Source organism: Thamnophis sirtalis, unplaced genomic scaffold, assembly GCF_051295495.1.
Source record: "Thamnophis sirtalis isolate CommonGarterSnake01/CBP01778 unplaced genomic scaffold, rThaSir2_p1.2 scaffold_14, whole genome shotgun sequence".
Classification (NCBI taxonomy): Eukaryota; Metazoa; Chordata; class Lepidosauria; order Squamata; family Natricidae; genus Thamnophis; species Thamnophis sirtalis.
The window spans coordinates 7532973-7548668 of NW_028261394.1; the positions used below are offsets into that span (position 1 = coordinate 7532973).

General features: G+C 46.5%; 1 protein-coding gene across 1 annotated transcript in view; it reads right to left on the bottom strand.

Moving 5' to 3' along the window:
• Window positions 1–932: 932 nt before the first annotated feature.
• Window positions 933–15696, bottom strand: part of LOC148042692 (putative short-chain dehydrogenase/reductase family 42E member 2) — a 40336-nt gene continuing 25572 nt past the window's right edge. Inside the window, exons 8-10 of the mRNA XM_087729244.1 lie at window positions 15201–15283; window positions 13991–14128; window positions 933–1085 (exon numbers count right to left, since the gene is read on the bottom strand). Of these exons, the coding sequence (XP_087585370.1) occupies window positions 933–1085; window positions 13991–14128; window positions 15201–15283 (374 nt within the window). The remainder of the gene's footprint in view (window positions 1086–13990; window positions 14129–15200; window positions 15284–15696) is intronic.

Sequence of the window (15696 nt, forward strand, 5' to 3'; positions counted from 1 at the left end):
GTCCATGGCGCTCTCTGAGGTGGGTTGTTTTCTTGGTTTCCTGAAGCCAAGCCATTTAACAAGTAGTCCTTGACTTACAACGATTCATTTAGTGACTGCTCGAAGATAGAGTGGCACTGAAACAAGGGACATAACCAGTTTGCAAACTCAAGATTGTTGCAGCGTTCTTCAAGAGTGATCAACATTCGGACACTTGGAAACTGGCCTGTATTTGTGAGAGTTGCAGCATCCCAGCGTCATATGTGTGATCACTGTATGCGACCTTCCCAGGTTCACTTAGCAACCGGGTGATTCCCTTAACAACCGCAGTGATTCGCTTAACAACTGTGGCAAAAAAGGGTGGTAAACTGGGGTAAAGCTAGAGGTAGGTTCCTATCAGTTCGGGAGAACTGATAGTGCTACTTTGGCCTGGGTTGTAGAACTGGCAGTGACCCAGGCTGGCCGCGCCCTCTGAACTAGTTCCTTGTTTCCTGGTATTTGCGCATGTGCGGAATAATTTTAATGAATTTTTAGACTGGCGTCCACATGAGCAAAACAAAGCAGTATCAACGCAGGTAGGAATCCACCTGTGGGCAAAGCTCAGTTAACAACTGCCTTGCTTAGCGACATGGAATTTGGGGCTCAATCGTGGTCGTAAATCGAGGACTACCTGTGTTCTCCATAGGCAAAAAAGTTTTTTTCCCCCTGAGAACTGTTCAATGAGGAATTAAAATCCCCAATGTAAAAGAATCCGATAAAGCTCCAAGTGGCCTCAACGATTCTCAGAGAGAGCGCTAACGTCCAGATGACTGCGAGGAATAGAAATCCTTCCACCGTTCACTCAGAACGGAAGAAGCTTCTCAAAGCGAAACGTCTTCAAGGAAAAACAAAGAGAGTCCAGCTGCCTTTTTTGGGGGTGGGGGTGGGGAACACCTTTGAGCCAAGTCTGAATATTAGGGGGAGGGACTTCCGTTGTCTTCATGCATAGATTTTCTTCGGAGATAATCGTCCGCCACGTCGGCTAAGGAATATTTCTTTGGATGAAAGCCCAGCTGCTTCCTTGCCTTGTCTATCCGAAAAGTGTAGGTAACAAGCAAATGTCCCACCTAGAAAAGGGAAGACAAAATGAATAACTTCGCTCCCTCTTCTTTGGGGAAGCCCCTAAGATATTGGAAGACTGCTATCATGTCTCCCCTAGTCTTTCTTTTCATTCAACTAAACCATGGGTTGTCAACCTGGGTTCCACCTCAAATGCGCGTACGACAAAAGCGCGTGTGACTAAACCGCGCCGTCAAAACCGCAGAGACGAATGAGCGCTGAAGCGCGCCGACAACAGCGCGCCGACAGAAGCGCGCTGTAACATAACCCTAAACCTAACCCTAAACCTAACCCTAAACCTAACCCTAAACCTAACCCTAAACCTAACCCTAAACCTAACCCTAAACCTTACCTTAACTTAAATCGCGCTTCTGTCGGTGCGCTGTTGTCGGCGCGCTTTTGACATCGCGGTTTTAGCGCCGCGGTTTTGTTGGCGCGCTTTTGACGTTCGTGGTTATGTCGTGCCACGGTCAACCTGGTCCCTACCGCCCACTAGTGGGCGTTTTGGGATTCCAAGTGGGCGGTAGGGACTTCGGAGGTTAAAACCTCCTTTTGAGCGAGTGGGCAGGCGCAGCGCACACATCAATAAACCAACGTGCACGCAAACAAGCAAACACGTGGGAAGAGGAAGGGGAGGAGTGGAAACTGATAGCAGGGACAGGCAGATAAGTTTTGCTATCTTATAAAATAAAGTGGAGCAGAGCAGTTGCAAAATAGGAGAAAGAAAAGTTATAGGCAGGAGAGAATTGTTGTTGGCTAATAATAATAAGTGGGCTAACTAGCTCAGCCTTACTTTTGTACATTGCCCTAAGGAAGGTTAAAAAAAAAGGAGATAAAAAGGAAAAGATCAACAAAAAGAAAGAAAGAAAGAAAAATAGAGAAAAGGGGATAAAATAAAGGAGGAGAGTAAGCAGTGTTTAGTCTGGCTCATAAATTAAGTTTTTCTATCTTATAAAATAAAAGAAATAAGTAAAGGAAGAAGAAGGAGAAAATAAAAAAGGGAAAAAATATCCTTGATATAGTGAAATACAATAAGAAAGGTAAAGAAGAAAAAGGCAGGAAAAGGAATTTTGTTTTGATGGTGACACTTAATAAAAATTGGCACCTAATACAGCATTGTTTGTAATAAAAGGGAAAAGAGGAGGGGAAAAAAGCACTGTGTGGAGTGCAGATCAAAACATAAAAGTAGTTGTTAAATTGTGAAACAAATTTAGAACCCATGTCTGAAAAAAAGGAATATGCTCATGTTCCGCACTTGTGCAAAAACTGGTGGGCGGTAAGGAAATTTTTCCATCAAGAAAGATCCATTAGTGGGCGGTAAGTAGAAAAAGGTTGACTACCACTGAACTAGACATACCCAGTTCCTGCAACCGTTCTTCGTAGGTTTTAGCCTCCAGTCCCCTAATCCTCTTTGTTGCTTTTCTCTGCACTCTTTTTTTTAAAAATAATTTTTACATAAGCTCTATTTCGATATCCTCTAATATACTTCATATTATATAGTCGCTTAGAATATGGTAATATTTACAGATGTATCCAAGGTTATCATATTTGCAGTAGGTAATACTTAATTCTTATGCAGTATCTTGCGTCTATCATCCAATCATTCATACCATCTATTCCACATTTTATAATACTTAGATTCTTCTCTATCCTTCAATTCCGTGGTCAACCTATCCATCTCTGCACACTCAAGTATCTTTCTTATTATCATTGCATCTGAAGCAGGGGTGGGTTTCTCGCCCCGTTCCAACCGGTTCGGTTGGAATGGGGCCGGCGGCATCCTTGTGCACGTGCGGGGTGCACGCACGCGTACTAGCGTCTGTGCGACGCTCCAGCTGCTCCTGGAGGATCATGCAGGCGCTGTATGCGTCCTGCGCATGCGTAGAAGCGCAGAACTCGTCAAAACCGGGTAAGGACCGCAGGCGGGCGGGCGCGCCCTTCACCGTTCCCGGAAGTTACTTACTTCCGGGTTCGCCGACCAACCGGTTCGCAGGGACCGCCGCGAACCAGTTGAAACCCATCCCTGATCTGAAGGGATATTATTCTGTTTCCAATTTTGAGCGAATACTATTCTTGTCGCAAGTTAATATATGTAGTATTATATATTGGGATTTTTTTATCACCTAATATCAGTGATGGGTTTCAAAAATTGTTCGAACCTACTCTGTGGGTATGGCCTCCTTTGCGGGAGTGGCTTGCCGCCCATGTGACCGGATATGAAGATGCTGATGACACTTGTCAGAACCACCTTAAATGACCTCACACACAGCACTGGCATGCATAAGAATATGATGGAAACTTGTTTTTTTAAAGGCATCTTTGGTTTGCGTTAAAGCAACTTCAACACACGCAACGTTCTGATTGCACCACAAACGCAGTAGTCATCCTTACCTTTCACAGAGGCCCTAAGTTTTATAAATAGGAGCATGATAGTGTAGAATAATCATATCCAAGGACCAGTGGTGGGTTTCAAAAAATGTTGGAACCTCTTCTGTAGGTGTGGCCGGCTTTCCGGGTCCATTGGTGGAACCTCTTCTAACCGGTTCGGTAGATTTGACAAACCGGTTCTACCGAATAGGTGCGAACTGGTAGGAACCCACCTCTGCCTAATATGCCCAATATGAGTTGTTCCGGTTTCCATTCAATCTTTTGTTCTGTAATTTGTTCTAGCCATTCCTTTCTTTATTCTCTGGCTTTGATACAAGTCCACCACATATGGTAGAAGGTTCCTTGCTGGTTCCTTCCTTTGTAGCACCTCTCCAACATTCTGCACTCTTTCCAGAGTCTCCACATCTTTTCTACATCGTGGCGACCAAAACTGGATGCCGTATTCCAAGTGTGGCCTTACCAAGGCATTATAAAGTGGTCTTAACACTTGGCGGGATCTTGATTCTATCCCTCTGTTGATGCAGCCTAGAACTGTGTTGGCTTTTTTGGCAGCTGCTGCACACGGCTGGCTCCTTTTTAAATGGTTGTCCACTAGGACTCCAAGATCCCTCTCACAGTTACTACTATTGAGCAAAGTACCACAACAACAATCCGGGTCCTCATTTTACCCACCTCAGAAGGATGGAAGGCTGAGTCAACCCTGAGCCGGTGAGATTTGAACAGCCGAACTGCAGAACTGCAGTCAGCTGAAGTAGCCTGCAGTGCTGCATTTAACCACTGCGCCACCTCGGCTCACCCAAAATGGTCCCTTCACCCAAAATGGCCCCTTGCAACAAGCAGCAACCTCACAAGAGTCACAGAGAGCTCAAAAAACAAACCATCACCCCTTTACACATGAAACAACACAAAGGCTACACAACTGACTCACCCACAATGCCAAAGCGCCAAAATGGCCCCCTTGCAACAAGCAGGAACCTCGCAGACAATCAGGCACGGCTGATTGTCCCACAGCTGATCAATTATAAAAACAAGGCTAAAAAAGAGTTTTAAAAAGTTTGCACGACACAGCTGATCGTCGGAAGCATTTTTTTTTTTTTTTACTACTGGTACAGGCGAAGAGGTAGTTAAAACAAAAAGCCGAAGAAAAGGTTTTTAAAAGTTCCGATCGCACCCCACAGCTGACTGTCACAGAGCTGATCATTGGAACTTTTGTTTTACTTTTTAAAGCATTTTTTTTAAACTACCGGTTCGTGCGAATCAGGCCGAACCGGTAGCATTTCACCCCTGGTGGTAAGTGTGAAAAATTGTCTTTTTTCACTGCTGTTGTAAGTTCGGACAATCACTAGTTTAGTTTAGTTAGTTTAGTTTATTTGTCTTGTATGCCGCCCACTCCCGAAGGACTCCGGGCAGCTCACAATAGACAAGGGAAGGGGGATAAATAGACAAAGACAACACTTTAAAAAATGCAACATTCACAGTTTCTGTGGGGCTGGATGTTTCACAAGCCCCCCGGCCTGCTGGAGCAGCCAGGACTTGGTGGCTTTGCAGAAGGCCGGGAGGGTCGTAAGGGTCCGGATCTCCACGGGGAGGTCATTCCAGAGGGCTGGAGCTGCGACAGAGAAGGCTCTCCCCCGGGGAGTCACCAGCTGACATTGGCTGGCAGATGGAATCCGGAGGAGACCTAACCTGTGAGATCTACTAATCGGTCTATGGGAGGTAATCGGCAGGAGGCGGTCTCTCAGGTACCCAGGTCCGATGCCATGTAGGGCTTTATAGGTAACGACCAGCACCTTGAAGCAGGTCCGGAGACTAATGGGTAGCCAGTGCAGCTCGCGGATAGGTGTGACGTGGGTGTACGTGGGTGCACCCACAATCGCTCGCGCGGCTGCGTTCTGGACTAACTGAAGTCTTCGAACACTAAATGAATGGGTTACTGGTACAGTCAGCTGGCCAGGCAACAAGGACCCTTTGGCAAGTTTTGACAGGATGGTGTAAATTCTTGAATAGAAAAGCTAATCTTGAGGGCATCTCCTGCTTTGGTGAATGAAGAAATATTTGGGGTGCTATCTTGCAACTGGAAGACTAAAAACAGCCTACGGCTTGGGCTTAAGACTGTATTTATAAATGTTGTGTCACAAAACCATCCTCTGGTTCCTACTCTGAGCAACAACAAAGGTGTTGCAAAGGTCTCAAACCCTGGAAGAGGAAAACTGGGTCAGGTTAGAGTGGCTCTGAATCAGGAGGGCCCTTCCCCCCCCCCCCGAACTAATTAATTTCATTAAAACCTTCAGGCTTCACGAGTTTCAGTAAGAGGCAGACAGTAATGTAGAATTGAAACGGGGGCTCTTTTGAACCAGAGTTTCTTCCAATTATTATGGATTATTACCACGCCACCAGTCCATAAAAGTTGGTTGGTTGTTCTCCAGAAGGAGATGAATAGAGTAGATTAGGAGGAAGATTAGAATTAGGATAGGATTAGGATAGGATTAGGATTAGAATTAGGATTAGGATATGGAATGGAATGGAATGGAACGGAACGGAACGGAACGGAACGGAACGGAAATAGAAATAGAAATAGAAATAGAAATAGAAATAGAAATAATAGAAATAGAAATAGAAATAGAATTGAAATAGAAATAGAATAGGGAATGGGAATGGGAATAGAATAGGAATTGGAAATGGAATTGCAATTGGAAATGGAAATGGAATTGGAATTGGAAATGGAAATGGAATTGGAATGGAATAGAATAGAATAGAACAGAATAAATATTAGAATGAAGAAGGGAAGGGAAGAGAAGTCCTTGACTTACAACCAACCCTCCCCAAAAGGAGACTTACAACGGATTCAAAGCTGTGACAGTTGAGTCCCCTCTTCAGTCATCGCCACGCAACTGACCCATTTTACAACCTTGGTCACATAATGAACAGATTCCCTCCCAGTCATTTGTCAAGGACTACCTGTGGCACAGTGGTAGGTTTCAAAAAAAATTCGGACCTAATCTGTGGGTGTGGCCTCCTTTGTGGGAGTGGCTTGCCAGCCATGTGACCTGGTGGGAGTGGCTTGCCGGCCATGTGTTCTCTCTCTCTCTCTCTCTTTCCTTCCTTTTGTCTCTCTGTCCCTTTTTCCTTTTTTTCTTTCATCACTCTCACTTTTTCTTTCTTTTCTTTTTTTCTTTCTTTCTTTCTTCCTCTCTCTCTCTTTCTCTCTCTGTGTGAGTCTGTGTGTGTGGGGGGGGTGCGTGCAAGTGGTGGGTTTCAAATGTTTTTGGAACCTCTTCTGTAGGTGTGGCCTGCTTTCCGGGTCCACTGGTGGAACCTCTTCTAATCGGTTCGGTAGATTTGACGAACTGGTTCTACCGAACTGGTGTGAACTGGTAGGAACCCATCTCTACTGTGACATCATGTCTTTTGAATAACCATTATCTCAAAACCGCAGGTTACCTCTTAACGACAGTTTCCCGCCCTTGGGTTAAGTAACCCCAGTTGGACGAAAGTAAGGAGAGTTAGCAATCTCTGCTCATATCCCAATTAGTTCTTTGGGGTTGCTAGCGTAAGCAGAAAAGTTGTGAGTTGTTTGTTTGTTTACCTCTGTTCTGTTCAGGAACGGTACGAAGTTAAAAATAGGGTTAAGCATCCAGGACAGGTATTCTGCCAAGGTAACTGTAGGAGAAAGAAGATTCAAGACTTAAAGGGTGGTTGGGGAGGAGGGGGGGAAATCAAGGGATCTGTGAATCAATCCAGACTTAAGAACACGTGGGAAAGAACCCATTAGATCGGCCTGTCTTAGTTAAGAGATCACAAAGCGCTGATGGGAATCTTTGGGTCCTGAAGGCAGGGACAGCTACCTGTCCCAGGTGATTAAACATTCCGTGAATTGCAATCAACTGGGAGTTGCCAAACCACAAACAGAGCACCAGCCTCTCTAAGCATTGACAGCACATGGATACCACCAGGGGTGGGTTTCTCGCCCCGTTCCAACCGGTTCGGTTGGAACGGGGCCGGCGGCATCCTCGTGCATGCGCGCAGTGCACGCATGCGTACTAGCGCCTGTGCGATGCTCCAGCTGCTCCTGGAGGATCGCGCAGGTGCTGTATGCGTTCTGCGCATGCGTGGAAGCGCAGAACTCGTCAAAACCGGGTAAGAAACGCGGGCGGGCGGGTGGATCCTTCGGCGTTCCCGGAAGTTACTTACTTCCGGGTTCGCCGACCAACCGGTTCACGGGGACCCCCGCGAACCGCCTGAAACCCACCCCTGGATACCACATGGTAGAGCTTTGGTTAGCAAATGGAAGGGTGGAGAATGCGACGATGATGTTATCCATTCAATTGTGTCCGATCCTTGGCAATTATATAGCAATAACAATAGCAGTTAGACATATATATATCGCTTCATAGGGCTTTCAGCCCTCTCTAAGCGGTTTACAGAGTCAGCATATTGCCCCCAACAACAATCCGGGTCCTCATTTTACCCACCTCGGAAGGATGGAAGGCTGAGTCAACCCTGAGCCGGTGAGATTTGAACAGCCGAACTGCAGAACTAGCAGTCAGCTGAAGTGGCCTGCAGTGCTGCACTCTACCCACTGCGCCACCTCGGCTCGTATGGGCCAGATCTCCCCACATATCATGTAGGTTGGCTGTATTGCCCGTGTTATATCTCTCATTTCTCATCTTCTCATCTTTCCTACTATCTTCTCCTATGGGTATCTATGAGCCGCGGTGGCGCAGTGGTCAGAGTGCAGTACTGCAGGATACTTCTGCTGACTGCCGGCTGACTGCAATTTGGCCCTTTGAATCTCACCAGGCTCAAGGTTGACTTAGCCTTCCGTCCTTCTGAGGTGGGTAAAATGAGGACCCAGATTGTTGGGGGCAAGAGGCTGACTCTGTAAACTGCTTAGAGAGGGCTGTAAAAGCATTACGAAGCGGGATATAAGTCTAAGGGCTATTGCTTTTCCTTCTCTCTCTCTCTCCTTCCTTCCTTCCCTCCCTCCCTCCTTCCTTCCTTCCTCCCTCCCTCTCTTCCCTCTTATTTCCTATCTCATTCTCCTTCCTGGTGGCACAGTGGTTAGAATGGTGCATTGCTGGCTGGCTCTGCCGACTGTCCGCAGTTCGATCCTCATGGGCCGCATGGTTGACTCAGCCTTCCGTCCTTCCTAGGTGGGTCAAATGAGGACCCAGATTGTTGGGGGCAAAAGGCTGACTCTGTAAACCGCTTAGAGAGGGCTGTGAAAAACACTGTGAAGCGGTATATAAGTCTAAGTGCTATTGCTATCTTATGTTTTATCACTAGTGGTCTGTATCTTACGATTAATGATTGGAACTACTGTGATTTAGGATCTATGGCTTATCATTGTCGTATGTGGGTACACTGAGAGTTTATGCACCAGAGACAAATTCCTTGTGTGTCGAATCACACAATATTATTGACCAATAAAGAGAACAGAACAGAATAACGGAGTTGGAAGGGACTTTGGAGGTCTTCTAGTCCAACCCCCTGCTCAGGCAGGAAGCCCTATACAGGTAGTCTTGGGCTTATGACCACGATGGAGTCCACAATTTCTGCTATTGAGTGAGACCTTTGTTAGTAGAGTTTTGCCCCATTTTACGAACTTTCCTACCACAGTTAAGTGGTAGGTGCTAAGTGAATCACTGCGGTTGATAAGTCAGTAAGACTGGTTGTTAAGTGAACTTGGCTTCCCCATGGATTTTGCTTGTCAGAAGGTCCTAAAGGGGGGGGAAATCACGTGACCCCCAAGTCACTGCAACCGTCGTAAATATGAACCAGTTGCCAAACATCTGAACTTTGTTTTTGTAAAAAAGATTTTTTAAATTTTCCTTTCAAATTCATTCTTAAAGATACATTCTTATAATTGCTATTTAACTTTTGCCAGTTCATATCATTTTTCCGCCTGTGTATTTACATTTTCATATTTTCTTATTTCCCCTCCCCCTGATTTAATAATGTGTCATCTGAGTTATTTATTTCATGTTTTGTTCCTTTTTCTTTCTATTTATATCTTTTTTTCCAAGCCACTCCTAAAATCACTCCCATGCGTTGTAGTTCACTGATTCCTCTTTGTCCTTTATTCTCAATGTCAACCTGTTCATTTCTGCACATTCTAATATCTTCTTTATTACCTCCCATTCTGATGGGATTTTGTCTGCTTTCCAATTTTGTGCAAATACAATTCTAGCTATTGTTTGTACAATCAAACATGAATCTTCTTTACTATACAAGAGCCGAGGTGGCGCAGTGGTTAAATTCAGCACTGCAGTTCAGCAGTTTGGCTGTTCAAATCCCACCAGGCTCAAGGTTGACTCAGCCTTCCATCCTTCCGAGGTGGGTAAAATGAGGACCCAGATTGTTGTTGGGGGCAATATGCTGACTCTGTAAACCGCTTAGAGAGGGCTGAAAGCCCTATGAAGCGGTATATAAGCCTAACTATTGCTATTGCTATTGCTATTTCTCTGGTAGAATACCCAATAAGAATGAATGTTTATTTATTTTTCATTTATACCTCTGAGAACTTTGATCACATGAGCAGGGAGGGTGCTAAAAAGTTGTAAAGTGTGAAAAAAAGTCTCTTTTTTCAGTGCTGTAACTTTGAACAGACACTAAATGAACTGTTGTAAATTAAGCGACTTAAGGCCGTTTTTCACACTTACAACCATTGCAGCTTCGCTGTGGTCGCACTTCCCTGTGGACCCTCGGCAAAGGACTCCTATTTATGACGATTGCTGCGGTGTCCCGGAGAGTCCCGCAATCCCCTTTTGCAACCTTCTCACGAGCAAAGTCAAAGGGGAAGCGAGATTCATTTAACAACCAGGTTGCTAACGTTAACAACGGCAGGGATTCACTTAACAACTGTGGCAAGAAACTGTCCTTCTTAGCAACAGAAGGGCTCACTTGTGTTCGTAAATCGGGAGCCGCCTGGATTGACTGATTCACGAGTAAAAGAATCTCAATGCCATTGGAGATTTCCTAGACGAGACAGGCCTAAAAAGGATGCTAAAGCTTCAAAAATGAAATATTTTAATTACCTACGATTTCCAAAACACACTTAGGCAGAATCAGTCTTGGCTTCGCAAGGCCCAGCTTTTCATACTGTAAGGGACAGAAAATAAATAGACATGTTTTCTACACCATGGTGAATTCAACGTCAATACCGCAACTAGATTTACCTTAGGAGGTAGAATTCCAGAGAAGGGAGTAACCACTTTTCCAAGTAACAAACTTTCTTAAAAGGCAGAAGCTTCTGTGAGCTCCCTTCATCAGGTGTATAAACTCCTAATTTTCTGCCACCGCAGGCTAACTCAGCTCTCTTCTCACAATGTGGATTGGGAGCTAGAGATTCTCACGCCAGCAATGTTAGTTTAATTCCTTCTGATCTTGGTTTCTTGCTTGCAGGTATTATGCATCTAGATAGCATTGTCACTTAAGGTCACTTAGAGTTTGCCAACTATTTACTATAAGTAACTATTTACTTACTTACTTATCTTGCCAGTATTGGTGAGGTGTGTGGGTTTTTCCTTGGTAATTCCGTCATTAGGGTATTGTTTTCTACTCGATTGTTTCTCTGGTATTAATCCCTGCTTATCTGGCTGCTGAATGCTGGAGACGATGTGTTCTATTTCTTGTTTCCTTCTAGGGTTTTTTTAAAAAATTGTCTCTTTTGAACAGTGTGTATATGGTTTCTCTTTAAGTGTTCATCAGTAGCTGATTTGTCTGCATGTCAAACTTCCAGGAATTCTCTAATGTTTGTGGAATTTGTGACCTGACAAAAGGGCGAACGACAAAACCGTGCCGACTAAACCGCGACGTCATCAACGCGACGACAACAACGCGGCGACAACAGCACGGAGACAGAAGGGCGATTTCAGTCGACAGAGGGGCGATTTAAGTTAAGGTAAGGGTTAGGTTTAGGGTTAGGTTTAGGGTTAAGTTTAGCGTTATGTTTAGGGTTAGTTTTAGGGTTAGGGTTAGCGTTACATTTAGGGTTAGGTTTAGGGTTAGGGTTAGGTTTAGTTTTACAGCGTGCTTCTGTTGTCGCGCTGTTGTCGGCGCGATTCAGTGCTCATTCGTCGGAGCGCTTTACAACACGCGGTTTTATCACCGCGGTTTAGTCGTGCGCGGTTTTGTCGTTCGCCCTTTTGTCGGTGAACCGTGGAATTAGCTCAGTCTAAGATGCTAACATCTCAGATTGCTTAATTATATAATTTATGGACAGAGTAAACCAAATTCAATTTAGTTTCAACATTGATTGTGAGCAATCAACCAAGCTCAGAAAATACCAGGGACACCACAGCTCAAACCCGAGCTGGAGATACTCTCTTCCACTGGAAAGTTGGTTGAATCAGTAACCTTAATGGCACAAGAAGCACAGAATAAATCTGTTAAGTGATGGAATGGCAAGAAAGCAAAGGCTGGCTGGGGAATTCTGGGAGTTGAAGTCCACAGGTCTTAAGGTTGCCAAGTTGGAGACCCCTGTTATAGAATAAACCTGAAGACCTGGCCTATTCTCAAAAGATTTCCTCAAGCAAGAAAAGGGTCTTACCAGAACTGATGTCCATTTGAAAAAATTGACCTTCTCTCCATCATGTATAAAATAGGCTTGACCACTCTGGAGAAAAATAAAAAGAAGGAATGAGAGAAGAGAAGTCTCTCTCCCCCCCCCCAGGCCAGATGCCCTTGTCCTCTTGGTCAAAATGGACCCAACATTACATCAGAAATGGAGAGGGACGTGCAGTCACTGGAGGCAGGGGAGGCGCGGCCTCACCAGTCTCATGAGGAAAAAGGAAAAAATTTTTAAAATAATTAAAAAGGCCAAGGAAGTTGCTGCCAGACTCCAAGTCACAGTGACTCTCTGAGTCTGCTTAGTGCTAACTGTAGAGGGAGGCGAGAGAACTAGGGGCCTCCTTTGCATAAGGGATTTTTCACCTTTGAAGAGTTAAGCAAGGGTTAAAAAGCGAAAAATTCCTTATGCAAAGGAGGCACATGATTCTCTCGCCTCCTCCTGCAGAGGGCACTTGGTTTAGAGGCTTTTTAAAAACATTTAAGCAGAGTCATCCACGTGGTGACTCTAGCAGCAACTATCCTAGCCTGCCTGGCCCTGGCTAGACCAAATCTTGCATTTTTGACGCAGCTGGCGTGCGGGCTGGCACATTTATTTTTATTTTTCATTTTTCGGCCTGCCATAGAGTGAAACATGTCCTGGTTTGTGGCCAGGAGGCACGCTGGGCACTTTAAAGTGCATGCCGCCACCCCGCTGTATGGCCGGGGTGGCGGCATGCACTTTAAAGTGCCAGCATGCCTCCCGGCCACAAACCAGGACATGTTTCGCTCTATGGCGGGCAGAGGCGCCATGCACTTTAAAGTGCCAGCATGCCTTCCGGGCCAGCCATTCAGGGGGACATGCTTGATGTGCTCCATCCCGGTGGGAGGAGAGGGCGAGGGAGGACTGGAGGCGATGGACAGGCGGCAAAGCAAGGCTGCTCGGGCGGCTGAGCCAGCCTGGGGAACGAGGGGCAGCATTGCCTCAGCCGCCCGAGCAGCCTCGCTTCGCCGTCCACCCGCCCGTCTCCTCCAGTCCTCCCTCGCCCTCTCTGCCCGCCGGGATGGAGCCAATGTTCCCTCTAAGGTGCGCGGCTGCCTCAGAAAATCTACTTAGCATGGGTGCGGGGACGGCAGCAGGAGCTTATGCGGCACAGCAGGTCTCCTAGGACCTCCTAGGTGCCGGCTGCGCCGCTCATTACCATCAGTCACCCCGTGTTCAGCAAAGCAAGCGCGGGGAAGTCCTTTGCAGGCGGCTAAGACTGGCCGCCCACAAATGACCTCCCCAAACTTGTTTTGATGAGTATGGGGCGACTGACGGTAGTTTGCGCTGGCCGCGCCCACTCAAACTAGCCTCAGTCGCCCCGTGTTCAGCAAAGCAAGCCCGGGGAGGTCCTTTGTGGGCAGCCAGTCTTAGCCGCTTGCGCCCGGCACTGCGGCTGAGGTGAAGCCCCAAAGCCCCCACTGCCACCGGAATATCTGCTGCCACCTCCTCCTCCTCCTCCTCCAACAGCACTGCCGGATTTGCCGCCCGACGCTGCGGCTGAGATGAAGCCGGCAAAGGTCTCACCGGCGCCCACGCCCGTGGCAGCGGCGTCTCCCCCTTCCCTCGGAGCACCTGAGCTGGGCTCCACATTACCCCTGCCCCCTCCTCCTCCACCGTGCTTTTGAGGAGCCATGAGTCCGCGGGAGGGGGCGGGAGCAGGAAAAAAGGCCACAGCGCCGGGCAGCAAATGTGGTGGTGCTGTTGGAGGAGGAGGCAGCAGCAGTTATTCTGGTGGTGGCGGGGGCTTGTCGGCATCTTTAGCGGCAGCCCTCCCGCCCCCCGTGAATAAAGCGAAGTGGAGCAGATCCATGCAGATGACGTCATCGCAACATGACTGGAGGAGGAATTCTGGGAGTTGAAGTCAGCGGGTCTTTTGCGCTTGCCTCACCGGCCATGAAGCTCACCGCATGTCACTGGAAATGGACTACTTACAGCAATGAAATTTCTCTCTGCTGTTAGAGCTTTTTCGGCGAGGAAGTAAGCTTGAATTAGATTACAAATATGAATCCAGTTCATCCAGGTCCCTGTGGTATCAAAGGTGAAGTACCGAAAATAGCACTGGATACTTTTCTACGGAAAAGAAACAGGAAAAAGCCATCCAATATTTCCGTGTGGGATGAAATACAACTAAGGCAGGAAGGAAGAAAGGAAGAAAGGAAAGCGGGAAGGAAGGAAGGAAAGAGGGAGGGAAGGAAGGAAGGAAGGAGGGAGGGAAGGAAGGAAGGAAGGAAGGAAGAAAGAAAGAAAGGAAGGAAGAAAGGAAAGCGGGAAGGAAGGAAGGAAGGAAGAAAGGAAGGAAGAAAGGAAAGTGGGAAGGAAGGAAGGAAGGAAGGAAGGAAGGAAGGAAGGAAGGAAGGAAGGAAGGAAGGAAGGCATGAGCCCCACGAGCCAAATAAAAGGGTTTTTTTTTTTTCGGGACAAGGAGTCTGCTTCGTGATTTGGTGAAGCCTAAGTCAGAACACAAAGTGAGACATCTGTTAACTGGCTTTCTGTCCCGATATACAACTTTCCTCGCCACCTTTTGCTAAGTGAACCACTGCAGCGGTGCAATTAGTCACGCGGTGGTGAAGTGCAATCTGGCTTCCCCACCGTGACCCGTCAAAACCGCGGTCCACAAAAGCGTGGTCGACGAAAGCGCGTATGTGACGTCATCACAGCGCGACGAAAAAGATCGAAAAATTGAAATAAAAATAAAATTACAGCAAGCCGATTCACATAAAGGTAAGGGTTAGGTTTAGGGTTAGGGTTAGGGTTAGGTTAAGGGTTAGGGTTAGGTTTAGAGCGTTAGCGTTACGTTTAGCGTTAGGTTAAGGTTAAGCGTTACGTTTTTCGTTAGGTTAAGGGTTAGGTTTAGGGTTAGGTTTGGGGGGGTTAGGGTAAGGTTTTCGCTTTATTTTTACATTTTTCGATCTTTTTCGTCGCGCTGTGATGACGTCACATACGCGCTTTCGTCGACCGCGCTTTTGTCTACCGCGGTTTTGTGGTGGAACCCTTCCCCACAGTGACTCAGACGGTCTCGCAAAAGGGGATCTCGTGACACCCACCCATCCCTCCCCAGGACGCTGCAACCGTCATAAATAGGAGTCTGTTGCCAAGCATCCGGATTTAAATCCCGTTCAAAGGTCAGAAAAGCAATGCCTACGATCAAGCGGGACATGTTTTTGTTCCCTCCCGGACCGTAGATCCCAGGTGTCCGAAGAGCACATGTTCGGAGCGTCTTTCCTCCTACGAGAGAAAACAAAATCATTCCATGGAAATTCTGCTGGAGAAATCCGTGGGGGAAAAAAGAAGTCATTGAGCAAGCATAAAACATAACTTCAGTTTTCACGACTTTTCCCCATCCAACCTGAATAGGTAGCTTTTGCTTTGCGACTGCTTTGGACTTTATTATTATTATCATGTGGTTAATCTTTGGTGAAATACACAGCCTTTGGGGCTGGTTGGTAGCTCAACCGCTTGAGTCCTAACCAAGGACCTAGGAACTGTGTGTTATTATTATTGTTATCATGTGGTTAATCTTTGGTGAAATTCACAGCCTTTGGGGCTGGTTGGTAGCTCAACCGCTTAAGTCCTAACCAAGGACCTAGGAACTGTGTGTTGTTGTTGTTGTTGTTGTTGTTATTATTATTATTATTATT